This window comes from Biomphalaria glabrata, chromosome 10 (genome assembly GCF_947242115.1).
Source record: "Biomphalaria glabrata chromosome 10, xgBioGlab47.1, whole genome shotgun sequence".
NCBI classification, from domain to species: Eukaryota; Metazoa; Mollusca; class Gastropoda; family Planorbidae; genus Biomphalaria; species Biomphalaria glabrata.
In genome coordinates this window covers 10,056,925-10,080,923 of record NC_074720.1, presented here as the reverse complement: position 1 = coordinate 10,080,923, position 23,999 = coordinate 10,056,925, and the positions used below count along the sequence as shown (strand labels likewise).

General features: G+C 36.6%; 1 protein-coding gene across 1 annotated transcript in view; it reads right to left on the bottom strand.

The window, feature by feature from the left end:
* The window catches only part of LOC106054399 (ras-related and estrogen-regulated growth inhibitor-like), a 42,540-nt gene that overhangs the window by 5,796 nt on the left and 12,745 nt on the right, over positions 1–23,999 (bottom strand). Inside the window, exons 2-3 of the mRNA XM_056045214.1 lie at positions 1,711–1,767; positions 1,489–1,562 (exon numbers count right to left, since the gene is read on the bottom strand). Coding sequence (XP_055901189.1) covers positions 1,489–1,562; positions 1,711–1,767 — 131 coding nt within the window. The remainder of the gene's footprint in view (positions 1–1,488; positions 1,563–1,710; positions 1,768–23,999) is intronic.

Sequence of the window (23,999 nt, the reverse complement as noted above, 5' to 3'; positions counted from 1 at the left end):
GGATTGCAAAAATAAAGCTCCCCCCCAAAAAAAAATTAAAAAAATCTAACCTTGCCTTGAGTAAAAAAAAAAGTAAAGTAAAGTTTCCCTTTCAGACCTTGTGGTCTATAAGGCAGATGATGTTAAGGTCATCTGATTCTGTGGCCCACAGTCAACGTGGCCAGCACAACGACCAACCGCCTTTACTTTTCCCCAACTAATGTTGGGTACCCATTAGAGCTGGGTGGACTCAGAGACGCACAAGGATCGCGAAATTAAAAAACCCAGTCTTAACCAGGATTCGAACCCGGGACCCCCGGTTCAGAAGCCAAGTGCTTTACCGCTCAGCCACCGGTTCTCCCCGCCTTGAATTAAAGGCAAAGCGAAATCTTAACACAGCCATTTTGGAGTTATAGGAAATGAAATTATGCTCATCTTCAAACACTAAGAAGGAACTTGTTATTATAATTGTTTTATTTATATTATTACATGATGATGAAGGCCGCGCCACATATGGAAACACTTTCGCCATGAACCGAAACAAGTTGTCATGTGTTGTCCACGACCAGTTTACTAAACTTGTATTCTGTACACCACGCACACAACCCAGGAATCATATAATTTATGGATTTGCCTTCCTTTTAAAAGAATCCTCAATAATAACAAATGATTCTTCACATTTAATTAGATTCACACATTTGTAGCACAACCAAACTACCAAAACGTACAACACCAATAATACACTCAACAATGAGCCAATGAAAAAAACAACATAGTACAGCATTCAAACATAAAGGCCTATATCTTATTCCATATGCTAGGACTTATTCTTATAGGTACTCCATCTTCCCTAGTGTCAGTTCTGAAGGGAAAGAGTTTTACTTTCTTTAAAGCTAATAATAATTAAAAAAATATGAATATTTCTAATTCCATACGCTAGGACAAAGTCATGCATGCATACATAGTCGTCAGAGCCCAAATCAGCAAGAAACAATAAAAACCAATGACTTAGACGAATTTTAGTCTCCAGTTAACATAATATACCTATGATGTAATAACCAAACAGATATTCGAAAAATGTGACAACGCTTAATACTATCACTCCTTTCTAGTTATGGCTTTAAAAGTAAAGAACAAACACGGATTTACACTTTTCGATAAATACATTTCTCTCAGCAAATTGCGCGTTCAAAAGTAAAACAACAAGAAACTACGAGCAGAAATGAGCCTACATGAAATGTGTGTGAAACAGGAGCCGGCTAAAAAACCTATTTCATAGCGAAATGAAAGATGTCAGAGTTAGAATGAATTGAAGAATGAAAGGCTGTTGCCTCGCACTTTTTCAGACTAAAAAAAAAACTGGAATGGTGAAATAATGCTGATAGGGTACCGAAGGAAACTGGATACCTGGACTTTAAGTAATTTAATACAAAAACAAAATGTGGAAGTTAAAGGATGTCGATGAAGAGAAGGTCATCAGAAAGGTTCTTAAAATATAACAAAACTGACCTGTCCAGCTGTGTCCAGTATCTCTATTAACGTATGCTCGTCATCCAATATGGTGTGGTGCTTATAACTTCGTTCTGACAGGAGAGATTTTTAAAATGCTTTAATTCCAAATAATTAAACTTGTTTGTTTGTTGACAATGTTTTTTATATTTAGCAGTTACGATTTTATTTACTTAATTTTATTTTTTAAATGTCTATTCTTCCATTTAAGCTGTAGCTCACCTAGTGTAGGATCGTATTCCCAGATGAATCTGTTGGTCAAGAATCGCACGACCAGAGCTGGAAAAGAAAAAAAAATATTTTAATGTGAACAACCCAGCTTGCATTTGGTCACAATAAATTTAAATTTAAAATGTGTGTCCGACAGTAATACCCAGCCTACAGCCTTTCTAGAGGCGGTTTTGAACAGTACGCTGGACCCGGGCGTGACGTTCGTATGTCGAAGGCAAATACCCGGGTGAATGTGATACGGGGGCCCGGGAGCCGTACCATATCATGCTAGCGGCCCAGCCCACCTCTATCATTGCTACTAAATAAACTACCTTCATATGTAATGACAATACGGTATTTCGAAATAAAAAATGATATAATTAAAACCTTTCATGGTAATTGATATCATATAGTTGCAGGGTTAGGCTAACAAAACTTAAGTAAAAAGTCTCTCGTATATGAGAACTATTCTGATTTCCGAAGCTGATGGTGACAAGGGAATCTCCTATGGCGGGACCCCTCTCATGCTCGGGGCTGGGGTAATGGCCCCACTCGCTACCCCATAAGATGGTATCTGGTCCCTCGAAGAGTCTCCGTACTGTGCATATTGAAGCATCAACACATCCTCGTTTACTAATTAAATGAACATTCTAAGTAAGCGTTTAATAACTAATTAGCAGAAATTAATAAGACGTTAGTTTAAAATGCAGACAATTAAGAATTAATGGAGGGGAACTACCTGAATTCGAACTCATGGCTCAAGCCTTCTCAAGCCAACACGGTAACCACTCTGCTAGTGGAGAGCCTATGAATATGGAGGATTGTATAGTTATCTATTCTTTCTATAGTCTCGTCCTATTTTTCATGCTGTGTTCAGTAAGACTCAGACGACGATTTACAAAGGGGACTTATTCAGCTTATACTATTACTTTTTAAAAAAAAAATTGTTAGTCTAGATCTATTGCAAATTTAATTGCATAACTGATCCAAACTAATTGATACTAGTACACTTAATAAAAGCACTAGGGAAGAAGGAGCACTTGTTGTGATTTTTTTTACAGAAACACATATCAAAGATATTTTTATACATGTGTGTAAAGTGTAGACAATATTCAAAAAATGACATAAACATGATGTTCTTATTTATGTGGTAAGAACGTTCCCGAAAAAAAAATAACAACAAGGTTACAAAGACAGTTTAAGTGGAAACACAAAATCAAAAACGGCCCCCGTAGTGGTCCACCCAGGCAGGTAAAATGGTAGGTTTAAATATTTTTAGAAACAATATCAGAATAAAATTTTATCAAAAGCAAATGACAGAAGAATGGAGAAAGAAGGTTGACAGATCTTGTGTGGTGGCCCAGCGGTCCAGCAGACCAAGGGAAAGGTGAAAGTGTAGGAGAAGTTAGATATGAACCTGGCTTAATTAATGACATCTAATGATTATCTCATTGATATAATTGTTCTGTAAAGAGTCAATCTCAAGAAAAAACATTTCCTTTAAAAAAAAAATATATCCTCTTCCGTTTGTTCAGTGTTTCGGTGTGTCTGTGCACGACTGGTGCTAAGAGGGTTGTTTGAAAAACTACTTATTAATTGTTGTTTTAAATAATGTTTCACTTATATGTATTCTAAATAGATTAAAAATAAAAGTAAACACTTTTTTTTTTTTGTAAATGTAGTAGTTAGTACGACAAAAGTTACAAAAACTTAACAATACAATTGTTAAAAAAAAATTTTTTTTTGACAAAAAATCGAATCTAAAACCGTTTGCATAAATGTATTAAAATATAGTAAAGAGTAATCTCCCTTACTAAATAACCTCCTGTGTTTGTTACTATTAATAGTGAATAGTTGTAAAAATGGTGTATTTGAAAGAAAAAAAACTACTTGCATAGTTGATTTTAGAATTAATTTTTTTTTTTTCAGAAAAGAAAAAAGTAGCCGTTGCATCAGAACTTTGAATGGTCTAAAATATCAAGATGTCGGATTATCAATATCTTTTCTAGTTTACGAGATCTAAACGGGACGGACAGACGGACCACACAAAACTAATAGCGTCTATTTCCCTTTCGGGGGCAGCTAATAATAGAAAATTCATATTAGTGAGCACCGCTCCTAGTAAAGTTGTAAGATAATAGAGCAGCGCCCTCTAGTATGGCCCAGTTCCGCATCGGTTTCTACTAGCCAGGTAAGTATGCTGCTACTCTGTGGTGTCTCACAACCAACAGGTGTCCACTAATGTTCGTCTTGAATATATATTTTTTTTTGTTGGTGAGAATGTACAGAAACATCGTTTTGAATAACTTTCAGCACATATTTCTCGCGTTTACTAATTAAATGAACATTCTAAGCAAGCGTTTAATAACTAATTAGCAGAAATTAATTAGTCGTTCGGTTAAAATACAGACAATTAAGAATTAATGAAGGTTTTTTTTGCGACATAATCAAATGAGCGTAAATTGAAAGCATAAGAAAAGGATTAAGTAATTAAGTCACATATTACAATTTCTTAAAAATACTTTTTTTTTTAAAGAACTTATTGACTTATCTCATTTCTCCTTGTTTCTCTTATCATTATGATGAGATGATAAGGTAATATAAGAATACGACTCATGCTGTCATGGCGCTTGAGAGGAAAGTGCACTCCTACTTCCATCTGAATTAGTGTTATAACAGGCTATTTGTTTTGTTGTTGAAAGTTTAGCGTTTTGAGAACTGTTATACACTTATCTCTCTTGGGAGTTCTAATGTCTTTATGTTTAGTAGGTTTGGTTAGGTTGTATTTTTTTATTGTACATAATTCACTTATGAAAACAATAGATTTAAATAGAGCCTATTATCTTTTCAGGGGGGGTGGGTGGGAGGGTTAGATCTAGTCTTTTAGTATTATTATTATTATTAGTAGTAGTTGAGATATTCCAATAAAGAGGATATATTTTTTAGTATTAACCTAACATATGTTAAATAACATTTGAGTTAATTTCATATTCTATTCTATTCTCATAATAGATCGGATTAAAAACTAAATACGAGGATGGCCGAAATTACAGAAAATAGATTGGACAACAAACTTAGACCAAAAGCAGATAAAAAGCAATAGTCAATAATGCAAAAGTGATTCATGGTAATTGAAAATGAGATTGTGTTCATTCTTGACCACGAAGATCGGATATGTTTCTCAAAAAATATTTTAATTAACCTAAACCATAAGCAAGAAAATTAGTTATTATTTTATTGATGTGTTAAAATGGTATGTACGACGTATCTCAATATAAAGACATTTTCCAATATGTTTCCTATTTCAGTAACTCATCTAAATTGTTTTGTGAAACTTTTGTTCCTTGTCTTGTTTTTAAATGTTAATTATAATTAGCAATTATTATTATCTTCTAATAGTCTCCCGCTAATGCAATTTGGTAGAAAGTCACTAACGTAGGCTATCTCTTCCAGATCTTTACCACTCAGCCATCAAGCACTAATGCTTGGTCACATAAATATATTATTGACAAAAGCGACTTTATTGACTGACACCTGAGTTAACTGTTATTAGTGTTGATTAAAAGCCATTTAATAACTACAATTATATTACTTACGACAGAAATCGTGTACTAAGACAGTTCAATAATTATTTTACAAACCGGATGTCACTACAAACCGGATGTCATTATGAACCGGACGTTGAAACACTCAGGTCCAGAAAGATATAAAAGCTGGTTCTAAATTAGACGCATCACCCCCCCCCCCCTTTAAAGACAACCCAAGAAGAAGACTTTGGAAGTCGTAAGCTTATGTCGTAACGTACATTTTCTTTTCTACAGAAGGAACAAACTTATAACCCTTGATCTCTGACTCAAGCGACTCATGTTAACTTAACGCTAAGTTGGCGTGGGAAGAAGAACAAGGACTTATCCAGCGTTTCTCAAACTGTGGGAGAATCAGAAAGTCCTTGCTTACTTTATTCAGTATGAAAATATGAATTACTATTAATCTAGTAAAAATGATATTAAGACCAATGTTTCAAAATGAAATAATTTAACTAAGTGGCGTCATTTCGTCACCTGTGAGAAAATGTAAAAACTAACTTTGTCAGATACGTCTGCAACAAGATAGGCTTAGAAGAAAAACATTTAAAAAAATACATTTAAAAAATACAATACCTCCCTTATACAGCTTATAGAGATTGTTTTTCTCTTAATAACTAATGAATGTTAGATTAAAATACAATAGAATATTTTTACCCAGCCTTCTCCCCCGCCGTCCTCCCGAGAAAGATTTATGGTTAAGCGAATGTTTAGATCTACTACACTTGATAATATTCCAATGAAAGGCCTTTACACTTAGAAGACGATGCCCAAACATTGTCCTGAACATAATTTTTTAAACTCTTGAATCAATAATGCGATAGTCCTTTTATGAACGCGATTGCCTTTTCAAAAACCGATGCTGAATCTATACCTATATCTAGTTCTCTAGACACATTTTTTTTTAATACTTAAAAAATTATAACGATTATAACGATCACACTAGAGTTTCCCTCGACAGACCAACGAGCTAGCGATTCTTTTCTCAGCAATATACATCAACTGTTAGATTTTTAGGAAAATAGAGCCGTTTTAGAGGTTCGCTTTCAGGCTCCACCTTCCACCTTCCGCCCACCCTCCATAAAGTTTTGACTTGAATAAAGGAGTAAAAATTTTCAATTAAAGAAAACATTGTTATCAATATCTTTCAGGAGTCTGCCTACATTTCTAACGTAAAAAACAGTCTTTTTTTTTTAATTGATACGCTCTCGACATGCTCAAAGAATGCGATTTGTATGCGCCAGGTGAATGAAATTTGGAAGCATAGAATGCAGGAAAACGTTTGGCTGTAGGAGATTTCAGTCTTAACTAGACCCTGAGGCGCAGTGGCTGATTGGTAAAGCGGTTGGCTTCCAAACACTGGTGAACACTGGGATTTTTAATTTCGGGACCTTTAGGGCGTCTCTGAGTCCACTAGGCTCTAATCGATACCTGGCATTAGTTGGGGAAAAGTAAAGGTGCTTGGTCATTATGTTGGCTACATAAAACCCTCGTTAAACGTGTGCCACATGAACAGATGAACTATATATCATCAAATGGGAACTTTACTTTTTTTTTTAGAAGGACCACCCTTTTTTTTTTTTTTTTTGGTTTAGGGGGCACCACTTGTAAAATTTTGAGAAGCACCAGGCTAACCACTTATCTCAAAGCTATAAAGCTATTTTTTCTTTTGCTCAAGTGAACTCAAAAGAAAACAGAAATCTGTTTTAAACATGATAAATTCATGTGACAGAATTAGGAAAACACAGGTTATTGCACCATCCAGTAACATGTTGAAGCATCTTTTTATGCAAAGCTTGACCTGCTGCTTAGATAGACATTTTTAGTTATCGGTGAATGGGAAATAAAATGCTTTTGAAACATAAATTTGAAGGCTAATTTGATTAAATAATTAAATGAATGGACTATATGTTGTATGTTCATGTGTTAAAGTAAAAACACCAACACCAACAACAACTATCTTTGCCAATAGTAGTTCATTGAATTAGATCTAACATTTAGCTTTCGCGAGATTTTCTGATCTGCGCATGCGTGACCTTTCGGTCTTGTCTCATGTAAACATGGCTATATGACCTTGATCCATGAAATAGTAGGCGCTAATGCTTTTATAGAGTTGGGCGATTTGTTTTTTTTTAGGGTCTTCATTTTTTAGGGCTACTTTGCATTTGTTAGTTTTCCCGTTAGCATCCAAGGACCATTTATGCCAATATTTATCAACATTGGTCACACGGTTTTAATTTTTATTCGATACATACATACATATATTCATACATACATACATACACATGCATAACTACCTACCTACCGACATACATACATACATACATACTTACAAACACACATACACACATACACACATACACACATACATACATACATACATACATACCATACATACATACATACATACATACATACACACATACATACATACATACATACTTACATACATACAAACGCCTTACTTTCTACTTTATATTGTAGAAATGAATATGTCGGCTGTACCGGTAAACCCATTTTAACACTCTACTTTTATTTTCTTTGCGAAATCTATCTATCTATCTATCTATCTATCTATCTATCTATCTATCTATCTATCTATCTATCTATCTATCTATCTATCTATCTATCCATCCATCTAATCATCTATCCATCTATCTATCTCTCTATCTAATCAAGTGGAGAATGGGATATTTAATTTTGGGATCCTTAGGCGCCTCTGAATCTACCCCAACTCTAATGAGTTCATGCACTGTTCTGGTTCAGGAATTATACATTTCTGCAGCCCACAGTGGTGGAAATCGTCTGGCTTTGGGAGCTTAAAAAGCTTCCCCAGATACTTCAGCATCTCCGTTTCCAGCTTGCCGACACACCAAAGTCAAATCCTGTAGAGTTCACGCTTCACTTCTGGCTTTGCAGATATAGAATTAACACCCAGAACAGAGAAGTTACCGAACTGTGCATTCTAGTTTGATGAACTCATTTTCTGTTTCAAGGTTTCACTGTTATCATGTTATAATAAATGTGTGCACGATTCCTATTTCCTCTGAAACTAAGATCAAGGTTTCATTGTTATCATGTTATAATAAATGTGTGTACGATTCCTATTTCCTCTGAAACTAAGATCAAGGTTTCACTGTTATCATGTTATAATAAATGTGTGCACAATTCCTATTTCCTCTGAAACTAAGATCAAGGTTTCACTGCAATCATGTTATAATAAATGTGTGCACGATTTCTATTTCCTCTGAAACTAAGATCAAGGTTTCACTGCAATCATGTTATAATAAATGTGTGCACGATTTCTATTTCCTCTGAAACTAAGATCAAGGTTTCACTGCAATCATGTTATAATAAATGTGTGCACGATTTCTATTTCCTCTGAAACTAAGATCAAGGTTTCACTGCAATCATGTTATAATAAATGTGTGCACGATTTCTATTTCCTCTGAAACTAAGATCAAGGTTTCACTGCAATCATGTTATAATAAATGTGTGCACGATTTCTATTTCCTCTGAAACTAAGATCAAGGTTTCACTGCAATCATGTTATAATAAATGTGTGCACGATTCCTATTTCCTCTGAAACTAAGATCAAGGTTTCACTGCAATCATGTTATAATAAATGTGTGCACGATTTCTATTTCCTCTGAAACTAAGACCAAGGTTTCACTGTTATCATGTTATAATAAATGTGTGCACGATTTCTATTTCCTCTGAAACTAAGACCAAGGTTTCACTGCAATCATGTTATAATAAATGTGTGCACGATTTCTATTTCCTCTGAAACTAAGACCAAGGTTTCACTGTTATCATGTTATAATAAATGTGTGCACGATTTCTATTTCCTCTGAAACTAAGACCAAGCGATCAACAAGTCGAAAGAGTGTAAGGAACGGATATCATCAACAAGCTGGCACTTAATTGTCTTAATGACGAGTTTAAAACGCTACTACGCGTCATCCGGGGGCAGGTGTCGGTCTGTTTTCCAATAAAAAATATAAGATGAGGGTGTAGTGGAAAGAATGTGGGCATATTTATTGTAAGTTGTAGGCGGCGCTGAATGATATAATGAAAACAAAAAACAAATATCTCTATATGCAGCTCTTACAAGAAACGTTCTTTTTGTCTCATTTTATATCAATTTATGGGGGCTCGGTGGCTGAGTGGTTAAGCGCTCGGTTTCAGAACCTGGGGTCCTGGGTTCGAATCTCGATGAAGAGTGGGATTTAGAATTTCGGGATTTGTAGGGCGCTCCTCAGTCCACCCAACTCTAATGTGTAACTGACTTTAGTTAGGGAAAGTAAAGATGGTTGGTCGTTGTGCTGGCCACATGAATCCCTGCTCGTTAACCGTTGGTCATAGAAACAGGTGACCTTAACATTATCTACCCCATGGATTGCAAGGTCTGAAAGGGAAACTTTACTTTTTTAAAAATATCAATTGTTATGGCACGATTAGGAATTAGTCATTTGTTTCGGTAATAGGGGAAGTTTTGACTTAGAGACAATGACGTGATTAGGAAAAAACAAGACTAGGTTTTAGGGGGAGATATATCAGCCGATGTGAACAGACCACTTTAGGACGTCTTAGAGATAGGAAGCTTTTTATGAACGTAGGGAGTTGGCATTCGACGGTTCCCTTCGTGGCTATTAAACGTCTTGTTCCACAATAAGTACCAGCCTCCATTAGGTTATATTGATTGTTCGGCCTTTCGCTGGTGTTATTGGATTTCGTTCAGTGTTACCTCCGTTTGGTTTCTCTGTATTAGACACCACAGGAAGCGCCACAATCTTTGGTAACTAAAAAGATTTCTCCAACAATAATCATATATTTCAAAGTACCTTTTCAGAAAATATTTTTTTTATAGCATTGAAAGTCTAAAAGAATAGCTTATTACATCCCAATTTACGGGATATATACGGTGAAATTCTTTGAAGCTAACACAACTCATTTCCATTAGTCTTAGTCTTCTTCTTAGTCTTTGTCTTAGTCTTCTTCTTAGTCTTTGTTTTTAGTCTTCTTCTTAGTCTTTGTCTTAGTCTTCTTCTTAGACGTAGTCTTCTTCTTAGTCTTAGTCATCTTCTTAGTCTTAGTCATCTTCTTAGTCTTAGTCATCTTCTTAGTCTTAGTCTTAACTTTGCTTATCCGACGTTTTAGGCAATCCGACATCCTCCCTGGTCCCGTAACCGTCGACTGTTCGACTGTATTTTGAGCTTTTATTTAATACTAGTCGACCGGCGGCGTAGCATAAGCCACTATTTTGCAGGGCCCTAAGGCCACTGCAACCTATGCGGCCGCAGTGGGCCCAGCACTTTTATAGGACCCGCACTTTCATAGGACCCACGCTAATTCAAGGTTTATAAATTATTAAATAACTTAAAACAGATTTCCCGCACCTTCCTGTCGATTTACCAGGAGCTCCTGGAAATCTCCCGAAATTGCAAGAGATACGAAAAGGTCCTTAAAATATACGGAATATATAGACAAAAATTGTCATTTTGGGATGTCATTCAATATGACAACGCGCGATAAATAAAAACGGCTTTATGCATTAGCCGTAATTGTGTAATCTGGTGAAAGAAGCTTCTCGCGCCTCAAACTAATGAAGAATTACTTGAGGTCAACAATTCTCAAAAATGGATTGAAACATTTGGTAATTCTTGCTATTGAGCGTGATCTATGTAGGACTCCGCTACACGCAAGGCTCGTAAAGTAATTCTGTACGTAGTAAAGAATGAATAAAATGCATAGACGATTTTATTTTGTAATACAAAGTTTTAAATTTCACTTATTATCCGCTTCCCTACCCAAACATGGTCCCGCGAAATCCGTTTCGCTTAAGGCCCCACAATGATTATGTCCGGCCCTGCTATTTATTGACGGGTGATTACTTGTTTTCCACACCCCCTCTTGTTTTTTCTTGGGGTGATTATCCGCAGAAATAAGAGAGTGCTCTTTTCTTTAATTCTTCTTCTCGTCCAAACTATTGAGCGACGAAGATAATTATATATATATATAAATTTTGATCAACTATTGTCTGTTGTTAATATTATTGTGACATACACATTCTTCTATTATAATTTAATGAAGAAGACTGTTTAACTATGCAGCAACATGGTGTCTTTGAAATCATGTATTAAAAATCCTTTTTTTTTAAGTTTTAAAAGAAGTTTAAACATTTGTGCATATTTCATTTTAAGAAGACGTTTCATAGGATATCCCACCTCCCTACCAAAGCATGATGAAAATGTATCTTTAGCTACCTTGGGGAACTTACATTTTTCGAACGGATTGGTAGCAAGGCATTTAACATTTGTGCGTTTATGAAATAGTACTCAGAATATAGAATCTACCAGTGACAAATACAAATCTTGTCTGGAGCGAAAGATACATTGAGACCTTAACGGTTTTGTCGCAGTTTCTTAAGAAACCTCTGAACTTCTGAAGCAGGGACCGGTTTGAGATCTTGAGTTAAAAACAAATAAAGATATCGGCTTGATGACTCAGTTCAAAATATAGTCTTCTTTGCATATTTCTGACAATTGCGGTAAGTGTGGTTATATGAGAGCGAAGTGTTTTTCGGACTTAATCAAGAATTAATTGCGATCACCGATGAAAAATTTGCGACTCTAATTTGGCAATTAATGGAAAAAAACTAAATTTCTATTAAAAAAAAAATGTTGATAGTTTTGATAGTTTTACGTAAGATTTATTTCTAATTTCTTTCTGTTAAATTAATACTTTCTATTGCAAATTAGTTTTACCGGCACTTTAACAATGAATTCACAATAGTTGGAAAAAAAAAAAGAAAAAAATTATTTTCGCTGTTGCATCTATTTTATAAAGAAAAGATAGGGTGGGGATCACGAGGACCTGGCGCACTTGGCATCATATAATCTACGGTTGAGATTCTTGCATTGATAAGCAATGTATTTTTCAGTTGAATCTTTTTTTTTTTTTTTGGTAACTTTCTGGTATCATACAATATAAATATCTATGCTTTCTATTTCTAGCTTTTATTCTGTAGGCGATATTGAATTTCAGTTTTAGCGTCCTTAGCTGCTTTTTCCTACCGTGGACATCGAAATTCGAAAGTAGCCTACACTACTTCAGGAAAATTGTAAAAAAGAAATAATTTAGTCATTAATTTCAAGGGAGGTAAGCAGAACATACTAATAAGATTGAATTGCAATGTTATCTCTCTTGTTTGCCTCCCCATCAAGACAAAAGTAGACCTTGCTTTACATAAAGCAAACCACGACAGACTAAACAGTCCGATGTCTCCCTTGTCTGTTGATATTTGGTACAAGTTTATTCTGAGGATTTCTCTCTCTCTATCTTCTTCAAGTCTTTTTTTCTCTTTCCCTTTCCATCTTTCCCTTCATTCACTACTAAGGCGACTTGTGTGCAGAGTCATTTTAAAACGACTAGATCTAGATCTACAATTATGCCTCCCGAAAATGGACACATTAAATCTAAAGGCATATCATACGTATAAGTGTGTGTGTGTGCGTGTTTTAAGCATGCGTAATATGGTTTTGAAGATGGGCTATTTTATATAAGGTGCCCCTCTAGATCTAGATCTATGAATAACAAAATACAAATAAATGTGTAAAGTGTGGACGATAATAAGTTGCAAATGGTGGGCTTATATGACTTAATTCAATGACAACAAGTTAAATGTAAGCAAAAAAAATAAATAAAAATAAAAACCTCGTTTATAATGAATTCAACCACTGCCGTATCTTTCATTATTGCAAGATTTATATCCTGTTTGGACAATTTATAGGTCTTTTATTTGAAAATTAATTTCGACTAATTAATTATTTAAAGGGTTTATTTTTTTGATTAGCTTGTTTTTTTTTTGTTGTTTTTTATTGATTCATATGTTGTCATAGACAAAGAATTATTGTACAAAGTTTCAACTTGATCCGAGAATGTGAAGTGGGAGAAATAACCTGTACCTGATTTGTACCAGACAGACAGAGTGAGTTGATGTTTGGTGACAAAAAAAAGGCTTTCAGATCATGAATACAACAGAAGTAACAATTCATCGTTATATGCATCATTGAAAAGCTTGGGAAATACAAAATTTGAATTTTTGTAAATACACAACTCTTATCTAATAAATAAATGACGTTCTTTCAAAGAATATAATTAGAACCTACGCCCTACGAGTATCCATGTGTCTACCTAAGGATTATCAACTATCTAGTAATTCATGTTAATGAAAGACTTAAATTCTACTAAGTGATTGCTTTTCTTGGCTGATTCACGCAACGCGTTCCATACTCTAAAGAGACAGCATTAAAAAGAATTGTAACGCTTTCACAATATTGTCGCTTGCTTATCAAATTCATAATTTGTCTGACTTTCTCTTTCACCTCATAGCGACCTTCACCTTTGCCATTCACTTGCGTGCCAGAGGTGTAAATATGCTCACTGACAGGCCATTTGGTTTATCTCAATACCAATATCACCTTCTTAATACTGTTTATCTCAATATCACACTATTTAGACATGTCGACACATTACAATTAGCTTTTAAAGTTTTAGGAAATTGTATACAGATCTATCTTTACAGTGACCTAACTGGCCATGGGAGGACACGTTACAGACTCAGGGCCGGTCTTAGGTAATAGGAGGCCCTAGGCAAAGTGATTTAGGTGGTCCTAACTGAAATAGAGAAATCAAAAGACCAAAAAATTGCGCAATGAATTTAAACCTTCTTGCATCTATATCCAAATCGTCAAATAAAATTAATTCATGTAGCGCAGCGGTTCTCAACCTTTTAAGCTCGGCGACCCCTTTTTACAATTCCTCACTTTTCCGCGACCCCTCCCCCCTTACACACACAGCAATAGAAGAGTAGACAATAACAATCCATATTTTCGATGGTCTTAGGCGACCCCTGGCAAATCGTCAATCGACCCCCAAAGGGGTCGCGACCCTCAGGTTGAGAACCCCTGATGTAGTGCGATATTCCCGTAGCATTTCGTCTGGTATCTTGAATCCCAGTAGAGACTTACAGCGAGGCTAGTAGACGAGTCGTGAGTTCTGCTATGTTTGAGATTTTCTCATTTTTTCTATAAATTTTTGTTTAGTCCTGTGCGAGGCCCCCACCAATCTGAGGCCCTAGGCGGTTGCCTAGTTTGCCTATGCCTAAGGCCGGCCCTGACAAGCTAGACTAAAAACAAAGTGAATTCCGGAATTATTATATTTTATATACATTTTGTTTTCAGGTAAATAGATAAGATAACATTTAAAATAGAATGTAGGTTAAAAGGTTAAAGGTTAAAGGTTAAGATATATCAGCACTGGCCAAAGAAATAGCAGAGAAGAAGAGTAAATAACTTTTCAATTTTATTTTTGATAACATATAAAAAAACAGTCTCCACATCTCTCACTTCCTCCCCTCCCCTCCCCCCCCCCCCCAAAAAAAAAAGGAAAGATAAAAAAATAACTAATTCTAAGGTTCATTACATAAACAGTATGTTCACATGTCTTGGAACAACAGTAGACTACTGGAAAAAGCCAGAGGAGCTTAAAATAATAAGGGATCTATACAATAGAAGGCTTTTGGCTCTTTCTTATTTATTGGATGTTAATGTTAGACAGGATATAAGTACAAGGGGAGACAATCAGTCGATTAGTTATAGTTCATCTTGAGAAAAAATATACCAATAGCTAGCTGCTTAGTTTGTTTTCTAACGTAATCTACTTACTAAACGTTACTAAACAATGCTACCAAGGCTCAGAAGACTAGTAAGAAGGCACCCATGGACTACATTTCTAACTGAAAAAAAGAGAATGTTCTAAGTATATTCTAGATTCTAGAACAGGGGTTCTCAACCTGTGGGTCGCGACCCCCTTGGGGGTCGATTGATGATTTGCCAGGGGTCGCCAAAGACCATTGAAAAAATGGATTGTTTTTGTCTACTCTTCTATTGCTGTGTGTGTATGCGGGGGGGGGGGAGGGGTCGCGGCAGACTGGAGGATTGTAAAAAGGGGTCGCCGAGAACAAAAGGTAGAGAATCGCTGTTCTAGACTCTATACAATATAACAATTCCATCATACAGTTTTATAAATGAACAATGTGATTTGATACTTAATACAATTCGAAAAATCTTACATATAAAGACAAAACAGCACGTGGAAAGAGCCTGATCCAGAATACAAAAACATTACAATTCTGGTAATCGTCCTCAAAATGACTGTTGAGAGCTAGGCTCTAGAAAACAAAACAAAAAAGATTTAGTGAAGCTTTGCTTTTGCTGCCAAAATAGATGCGATAGACCCGTATTGAATCCTAGATAAGATTACACGTTCACAGTGGCGTAGCAAGGTACCCGTGGGCCCGGGTTCAAGAACATCTTGGTGGGCCCCCCTCCAGCCAATAAGACAAATTTAGTGTGTGACAAAAATGAGTAATCTAAATGCAAAGACATTCCAATGTAAAGATCGTAACTTTAAAAAAAAAAGTTATTCGAATGGATGGTTTTGAGGTAACATTGTATGTGAATGTGTGAGTTTCAAAATCAACCACGGCAAGAAAACAAAAAAAAAACAAGCAAACTTCGAATGGATGGTTTTGAGGTCATACGATGAGAATGTATGGGCATTGGCATCGTATTGGTTTCAAAATCAACCACCGCAAGCAGTGGCGTAACTAAGGGGGGGGGGGATGGGGGGGAGAATTTTAAAATCCCCCCGGGCCCCCACCTAGGGGGGCCCCCAAATGGGTGTCCGAAATTTATTTGTAAATACATAAATTAATATATTTGATTAACAAATAGTGTCAACGGGTGTCTTTTTTTAATCAACATTTATGGATTAAATTTATCACAAAGACTAAACCTAGATATTTTAAAAATATTTTTGCCGCCGAGATCAGTTTTTGGAAGTGGAAATGACCTTCCATTTTAAACTTTGTTGCCACGAATAAAACTGCATGATATACAGCGACTTCCAGGTATCTTGTTACCTTTACTAATAATAGATCTAAATGGCGAGTATTATATGGCTACACTAATTAACCCTGAAGCAAAATTTACAGAATCGAGTATAACTAAAAGTTATTCTTAACAATGCTAAAATTGTCCATTTTTCGGGTTTGGCGTCTATAATTTCAGAATTAAACTTCACACTCGAGTTATTACCCCTTTATTCATCTTTCCTCAATCCAATGGAAACTCTCTCTTTTTATTTACATCTAATGATCTAGTCCTTTTGCTTTCGCACAAAACATAAACAAAAAATAATGACGTAATATCATATAATATTAATACATCCTTCCTATTGAAGCTATTATCACACCCTTCCTTTTAAAGTTCTTAATAGTGATATCTACTAGCAGGGCCGGCCCTAGCATTTGCGGGGCCCTATGCGAAACGGATCGCGCGGGGCCTAGTCTGGGTAGGGATAAGCATAATGTCAAAATTATTTTTTTTTTGAATTAGAAAATAGGCCTACTTTCGTCTTTGCAATAAATTTTTATCACATGAAAGCTCGCAATGCCACTTTTTATTTATTGGCACCCCAAAACGTCAATTTCGTCTATTCTTCAGGAGATTTGAATAAATTCAAAAAAAGTTCAGGACTTTATCGTATATTTTGCCTTTTCATGAGATTTCCTGGAGGCCCTGAAAAATCAGGAGGTCGCGAAAACCCTGTTATTTTATATACGTTTTAATTGTTTAATTTAATAATGTACACTTGGAATTAGCGCGGGGCCTATGAAAGCGCGGCGCCCACTGCGACCGGCCCTGTCTACTAGAAACTTTAACAATTCGTCCACTTCTGGTTGTCTTGACTGGCACAACAAGTTCTCTAGACGTTGGTCTATAACTGTCTGTTTCGTTTGTTGCAACAGTTTGCAGTTCATTGTCTTCATCGGTATCATAGTACCGAGAGATGTCTTCATCGAAACTCTTATTTAAAAAGCGTTGATTTCTTTTGTATGTTTTTCCATTGTTTGTCTTTATGATGTAAGATCTGGGTGCTGAATTTCTTTTATGACAACTGCTTTCTGCCATGTTTTAGGCCACTTCTCCGACAGAATAATCTTTAGGTAGTCTTGCTTTTGCATCGTATTTCACTTAGCTTTTCAACTGTCGTTCGTTGAGTAATGTCTCTGCATTTTCAGCTACCAATGGTTTCAATAGTTTGTGATCAGTTGTAATGATTCCCTGAGTCTTCTACTCGTCAGCAGTTGTGATGGTGAATACGGCAGTCCACTTATCGGAGTATTTCTATACTCGAGCATAACGAGATATGGATCTTTCCCACTTTTGTATACCCTGAATCCTTTTGCTTTCGCACAAAACATAAACAACCAACAATGACGTAATGCCATATAATATTAGCACAGAATCTTCTTCATGCAGTGGAAAATTAAGAATTTTTTGCCTATCTGGAATTCTGGTCAAAGCTACTGTGCCCAATTAATATAGTTCGGAAGAAACTACAAAAGTCTGGACTGCATATACGGGAATCTGCTAAAGAAATTAGTACCCTTTCATGCTTTCTGCAAAATGATGAGAAACTGACAAAAACCCAATCCATCGAAAAAGCAAAAGAAGGTAGTGAATACTATGGATTCCCTGTAATCAAAACAACCATATGAAAGAAAAGACTTGATGGGAAGTTGAGTTCTAATGTATGACTGTCAATACAACTGCAATTCAAACGTGTTGTGACAGAAGTGCTGGACAGATTTCATATGGAGATGAAGGGCAGATTCCAAAAGCTGGAAAGAAAATGGATACCTTTGGGTTTCTTCTTGAACCAAGACACCTGTTAGAAGACACGCTTGTGACAAACTGTGCTACTTTTCCTGTTTGTATGATGAAATAAATGGAAAATAGCTTTTTCAATGATGTCATTTATGCACGAGCACTTTTCATCAACAAACAGTAATACAATCACCAATAGACATATTGAGGAAACAGGCTTCATATGGGAATTACGTGTGCTCAGATTTTGCAACCTCCTCCGAATACCGCTAACTCAGGCCACTTCCATTAGGACATTACGTCATGTGAGAGATCATTCTCAAAGCTCAAGCTCATCAAAAAGTATCTCAGGAGCACAATGACGCAAGAAAGGCTTATCATAGATTTAATATCAGTGAAGTCACAAATACTAGAAAGTATCGATGTAGATGATGTTATAGATTTCTTTGCTGCACAGAATGCACGACGTGAAGCGATATCAATTTAGATTTGTCACTTGTGCATTATTTAACTAATAAACAACGGTATTATTCATTAAAAGAGTCTTGATGATTACTTTTTGTTAAGTTTACTGATATACTGAACCAATTTGATTTGGGGCTTATATATTTTTGCGTACATTATCTCATGACATATGTCGAATGTCAAAATGCAAGGGGCTCCCAAAGAAGTCAATCCCCCCGGGCCCCCAAATCCCTAGTTACGCCCCTGACCGCAAGAAAACAAACAAAAAACTTCGAATGGATGGTTTTGAGGTCATACGATGAGAATGTATGGGCATTGGCATCGTATTGGTTTCAAAATCAACCACCGCTGGAATCCGCTATCGGAATAATTTAAATAGGTGCTCGCTGAACCTCCAAGAAAACATTTAACATCTATATTTCATTTAGTATGGGGATCCAACCCAGGACTTGTGTGACAGGCTCGAGCTAAATGGGAGAAGGCATAAACACGGCTTGGTGTTGGACCGAATTGATGTTGGAAATCAAGTGCCAGTGCTTCTTGTGACTGAATTAGAGACAGTATTATAAGCGCACATTCTTAGAAGCACGGGATAAAACGATATTATTAATTAATATCTATTCGTTTTAAGACACATTAGGAAGTAATATGTAATAATAATAATAATAATAATAATAATAATAATAATAATAATAATAATAATAATAATAATAATCTTTATTATCCGTAAGGAAATTTGTCTTACAATTTGTGCATTACACCAAACAAAAAACATTATAACTATAAGCATGTAGTTTAAATATTGGCCTATTAGTGTTAAGTTAAATTTCAATTTAGGTGATGGCCAGAGACTGTAGATGTATACGACGTAACCACTGCCTGCTACACAAGTAAATATCACTCCAGTACTGCGAAGACTATAGGACGTAACCACTGCCTGCTACACAAGTAAATATCACACCAGTACTGCGAGGACTATAGGACGTAACCACTGCCTGCTACACAAGTAAATATCACACCAGTACTGCGAGAACTATAGGACGTAACCACTGCCGAGTCAGAAACCCCATTGACAACGAAAAACATGCTGAGAATTACTCCCTTAGAGCACGTGAGAGGAAGCGAGCAGTGAGTCTTAAGGTTGCCTTGTCCCCGTACAAGGACAGCCTCTGTGTCGTACATGAACCAGTATTCTCTCTATCTATAGCTTGTCCCAATCGTCCTTCGTGCAGAACTCTGCATTCGTAAAGAATGTGTTCTATTGTTTCATCGTCCTCCATGCAGTGGCGACACCGTGTGTCGTAGTTCTCCTTCCATCGTCCGAGGTAAGCACCAATTGGACAATGGCCGACCCGGAACTGGGCTAGGACTGCCTGTTCCGCACGATTAAGTTGCCACCATGCATCCCTTCTGTCTGGTCTCCTCATTGCCCGATAAAGCTCACGCCCCTTGTCCGAAGAATCCCAGCCGTCGTGCCAAAGTGTCAACATGCGCTGGTTGACTAGGGATCGTACACTTTCATATGAGTACGGTTCATCATTTTCGAGCGCCGTTGCGACCGCGGTTTTCGCGAGCTGGTCAGCCAAATCGTGGCTGACCACCCCACAATGGGCGGGCACCCATTGCAAAGTAACGTTCACGCCGAATCGTAGGAGACGCCCTCCGACCGTTAGGACGTCCCTGCTACACAAGTAAATATCACTCCAGTACTGCGAAGACTATAGGACGTAACCACTGCCTTCTACACAAGTAAATATCACTCCAGTACTGCGAGGACTATATGACGTAACCACTGCCTTCTACACAAGTAAATATCACTCCAGTACTGCGAGGACTATACGACGTAACCACTGCCTGCTACACAAGTAAATATCACACCAGTACTGTGAGAACTATAGGACGTAACCACTGCCTGCTACACAAGTAAATATCACTCCAGTACTGCGAAGACTATAGGACGTAACCACTGCCTGCTACACAAGTAAATATCACACCAGTACTGCGAGAACTATAGGACGTAACCACTGCCTGCTACACAAGTAAATATCACTCCAGTACTGCGAGGACTATAGGACGTAACCACTGCCTGCTACACAAGTAAATATCACACTAGTACTCCGGGTTCAAGAACATCTTGATGGGCTCCTCTCCAGCCAATAAGATAAATTTAGTGTGTGACAAAAAATGAGTACACTAAATGTAAAGACATTCCAATGTAAAGATCGTACCTTTTCTTTAAAAAAGTAATTATGTCATAACGTTTGATTCAGTTAGGACTGCATATAAGTAATAGTGTCTAAAAAGTCAATGTCTGTACAACTTCTTAACAGAGTTAAACTACTTAAAAGTGTTTCAAATGAACAAACAAATGTTCTTCCTAAGTTCTAATGTGGGCTCCAACTGACCTTGAGGCATGGGCCCAAGCGTAATGAGCTCCTTCGCGCCATGGTTGCTAGCCTACAGCTGTGGGCCCCTATGGCTTGTGGGCTCGGGTTCATTGAACCCCTTCGCGCCATGGATGCTACGCCACTGCACGTTCATGATAATCTTAAACCAAGTGATCGTTAGATGGCCCAGATATCCTACTTTAATGGCAAAATATCTAAATTTAACTACTGCATTATGTGATCACTTTGATATCTTACGTCAGCAAAGAAAATGATAACTTATGCTTATAACTTATGCACACATTTCTTGACTTGACTTAGTTCTAAATGTTGTCTTTTTCTTGTTTTTTTTTTTTTAAATAATAGGATATGCATTACTGATAATGTTTGCATTTAAGGTCAGTGCTAGACCTATAGGCCTACTTGAAAAAAAAAAAGAAAGAAAGGTCATTCTTTGTAGGAAAAGAATAAGTGTCATTTAAAAAAAAATGAATAATAAAAAATTGATAACAGTAAATTGTTTAAATATAAAACTAATAAATGTCCTGTAAGATTGTGTGTGTGTGCACTTTGAAGTGTTGACAATGTTCATCTGCTATTTAAATACTTTCTTAATATAAAAACTTAAAACGTAATGGACCTCACTCACAAAAACTAATGGTCACGTGATAATATTGACAAAACATCGGGAAAAAAGTCACGTGATAACCATTGTTGATTAAAATTAGATGGTACTTTTGTATAGAAGAGATACAGAAGCACGTGACTCAATGCTGTTTGTTTACGATTGGTGAATGAGGTCCAGTATTGAAAACTATAATTTCATAAGGTTGGCATTATACGAATGTTACTAGCCCCCATAACTTCTAATACTAAGAAGATTGACTTTTTCATCCATTTCTGCAGCTGCCAGCGAGGACCTTTCACAAAAATTTGTCAGCCCAACAAGAAACCCAAATACAAGTCGTAAAAACTTATCTACATTTACCTGAAATAGTGCTTCCTGTGTGGCCTTTAATGAGACTGTCTGCTAGTTAGTATAAAAATGCGGGAAGCTTATTTAGAAAACGAGTGTGTGTGTATGTGTGGTGGTTTGGGGGGGGGTACTCAAGAAGTAAACTTTTACCTAAACAGTTGTCTTGTTGTTTTGTGTGTGTGTGTGTGTGGTTTTTAGACCGTAGATACGACGTCTTTTTTTTCTGCAGCTAGTAGAAGAAAAGCGAGATAAACGAAAAGTGGTTGTTTCCTCTACCACCAAAGCGAATGCCGCCTTCACCTGCTTTGTATGTGGACGGGATTCCCTCTCCAGAATAGGGCTCTCCAGAATAGGGCTCTCCAGAATAGAGCTCTACAGAATACGTTTCTACAGAATAGAGCTCTACAGAATAGGGCTCTCCAGAATAGGGCTCTCCAGAATAGAGCTCTACAGAATACGTTTCTACAGAATAGAGCTCTACAGAATAGGGCTCTCCAGAATAGGGCTCTCCAGAATAGGGCTGTCCAGAATAGGGCTGTCCAGAATAGGGCTGTCCAGAATAGGGCTGTCCAGAATAGGGCTCTCCGGAATAGGGCTCTCCAGAATAGAGCTCTACAGAATACGTTTCTACAGAATAGAGCTCTACAGAATAGGGCTCTCCAGAATAGGGCTCTCCAGAATAGGGCTGTCCAGAATAGGGCTCTACAGAATAGGGCTCTCCGGAATAGGGCTCTACAGAATAGGGCTCTACAGAATAGGGCTCTCCGGAATAGGGCTCTACAGTCCCATTCAAAAGTGCAGCACGAGAGGAGCCTGTTGTCTGACTAAAGAAGGTTTACAGCACATCTAGTATGGTTACACATTTACCTTTCATGACAAGTTTAGCTAGACGTAAATATACGACTCAGAAACAGAAACAAAAATCGCCGTTTACTAACTCATGTGTTGGTCACTAGTTTCCATTGTCGAAAACAATCATATAATTTACATGACGCAATGCAAGTTTTTCTTTTTGTGCGAATTCTGTCCACTACATTCAATCATTTTAGTTAAGTATCATTTATTTCCCTTGTTCGAGGTCTCAAACAAAAATAATTAATTACCAATAGTTAATTAATTAATTGGTTAATTTGTTAAATGGAGTCCTGTGTTGCCAGGTAAAAGAAATAATTGTGCACAATTTCAACTTGATCCGAGATTGGGTGTTGGAGAAATAACGTGTACAAACTTTTTATCAGAAAGACAGAGTAAGTTCATATACTGTGAATATACGCTTTGTAAAAAATTGTCTCCATTTCAATAGACGGAACGTGAAGTATAACAGGTGCAAAAACTTGCACTGTCGCTATTTCGAAAGAAAAAAACATTAATCACGAGATACCTAGCAACCATTGTATTACTCATCTGTCAGCACTAAGTGTGCAAACATTTACTGAACAAATTTGCAAAGTTATGGAATTGGTAATTTAGTTTATCCACTCCAGTTGTAGCTACTAAGGCTTTTTACCACCGCCAATTTAATAATGTATAAGAGAGCGTGTATGCAGATATTCAGCTGCTTGACAATCTTTGCTGGTTATCAAAACGAATCGGTTTTAAACGTCTCCCTTCAACGTTCACTCTTATCTTATATCATACAGACGTCACTTCAAATAAAAAGAAGATGATTACGTCCTACGCGTCATGCATTTAGTCATGCATATTAACCATGTCATTGGTTTTCCTGGCTAGCTCAGGCAACACATTCCCATGCTCTAATAGCGCTAGGGAAGAAAGAGCATTTGTACAAATTGGTCCTAGCACATGGAACGACGAATGTGCCTTTATCTTTGTGTCTTTCTGAGTATCTATATATATAATTCTCTTCTTCGCTCAGGAGTTTGAACGAGAAGAAGAAGTATAGGAAAGATCACTCTTTTATTTCTGCGGATAGAGTTATCCCACGAACTTTACGAGCCATGCGTGTAGCGAAGTCATACAATATATCATAAAAATTTTATTTCCTACATTAATCACGCTCAATAGGAAGAATTAACAATTTTTTCAATCTATCTTCGAGAATTGTTGAACTTAAGAAATTATTCATTAGTTTCATGCGCGAGAAGCTTCTTTCACCAAATTCCAAGATTACGGGATAATGCCTTTTTTTTTT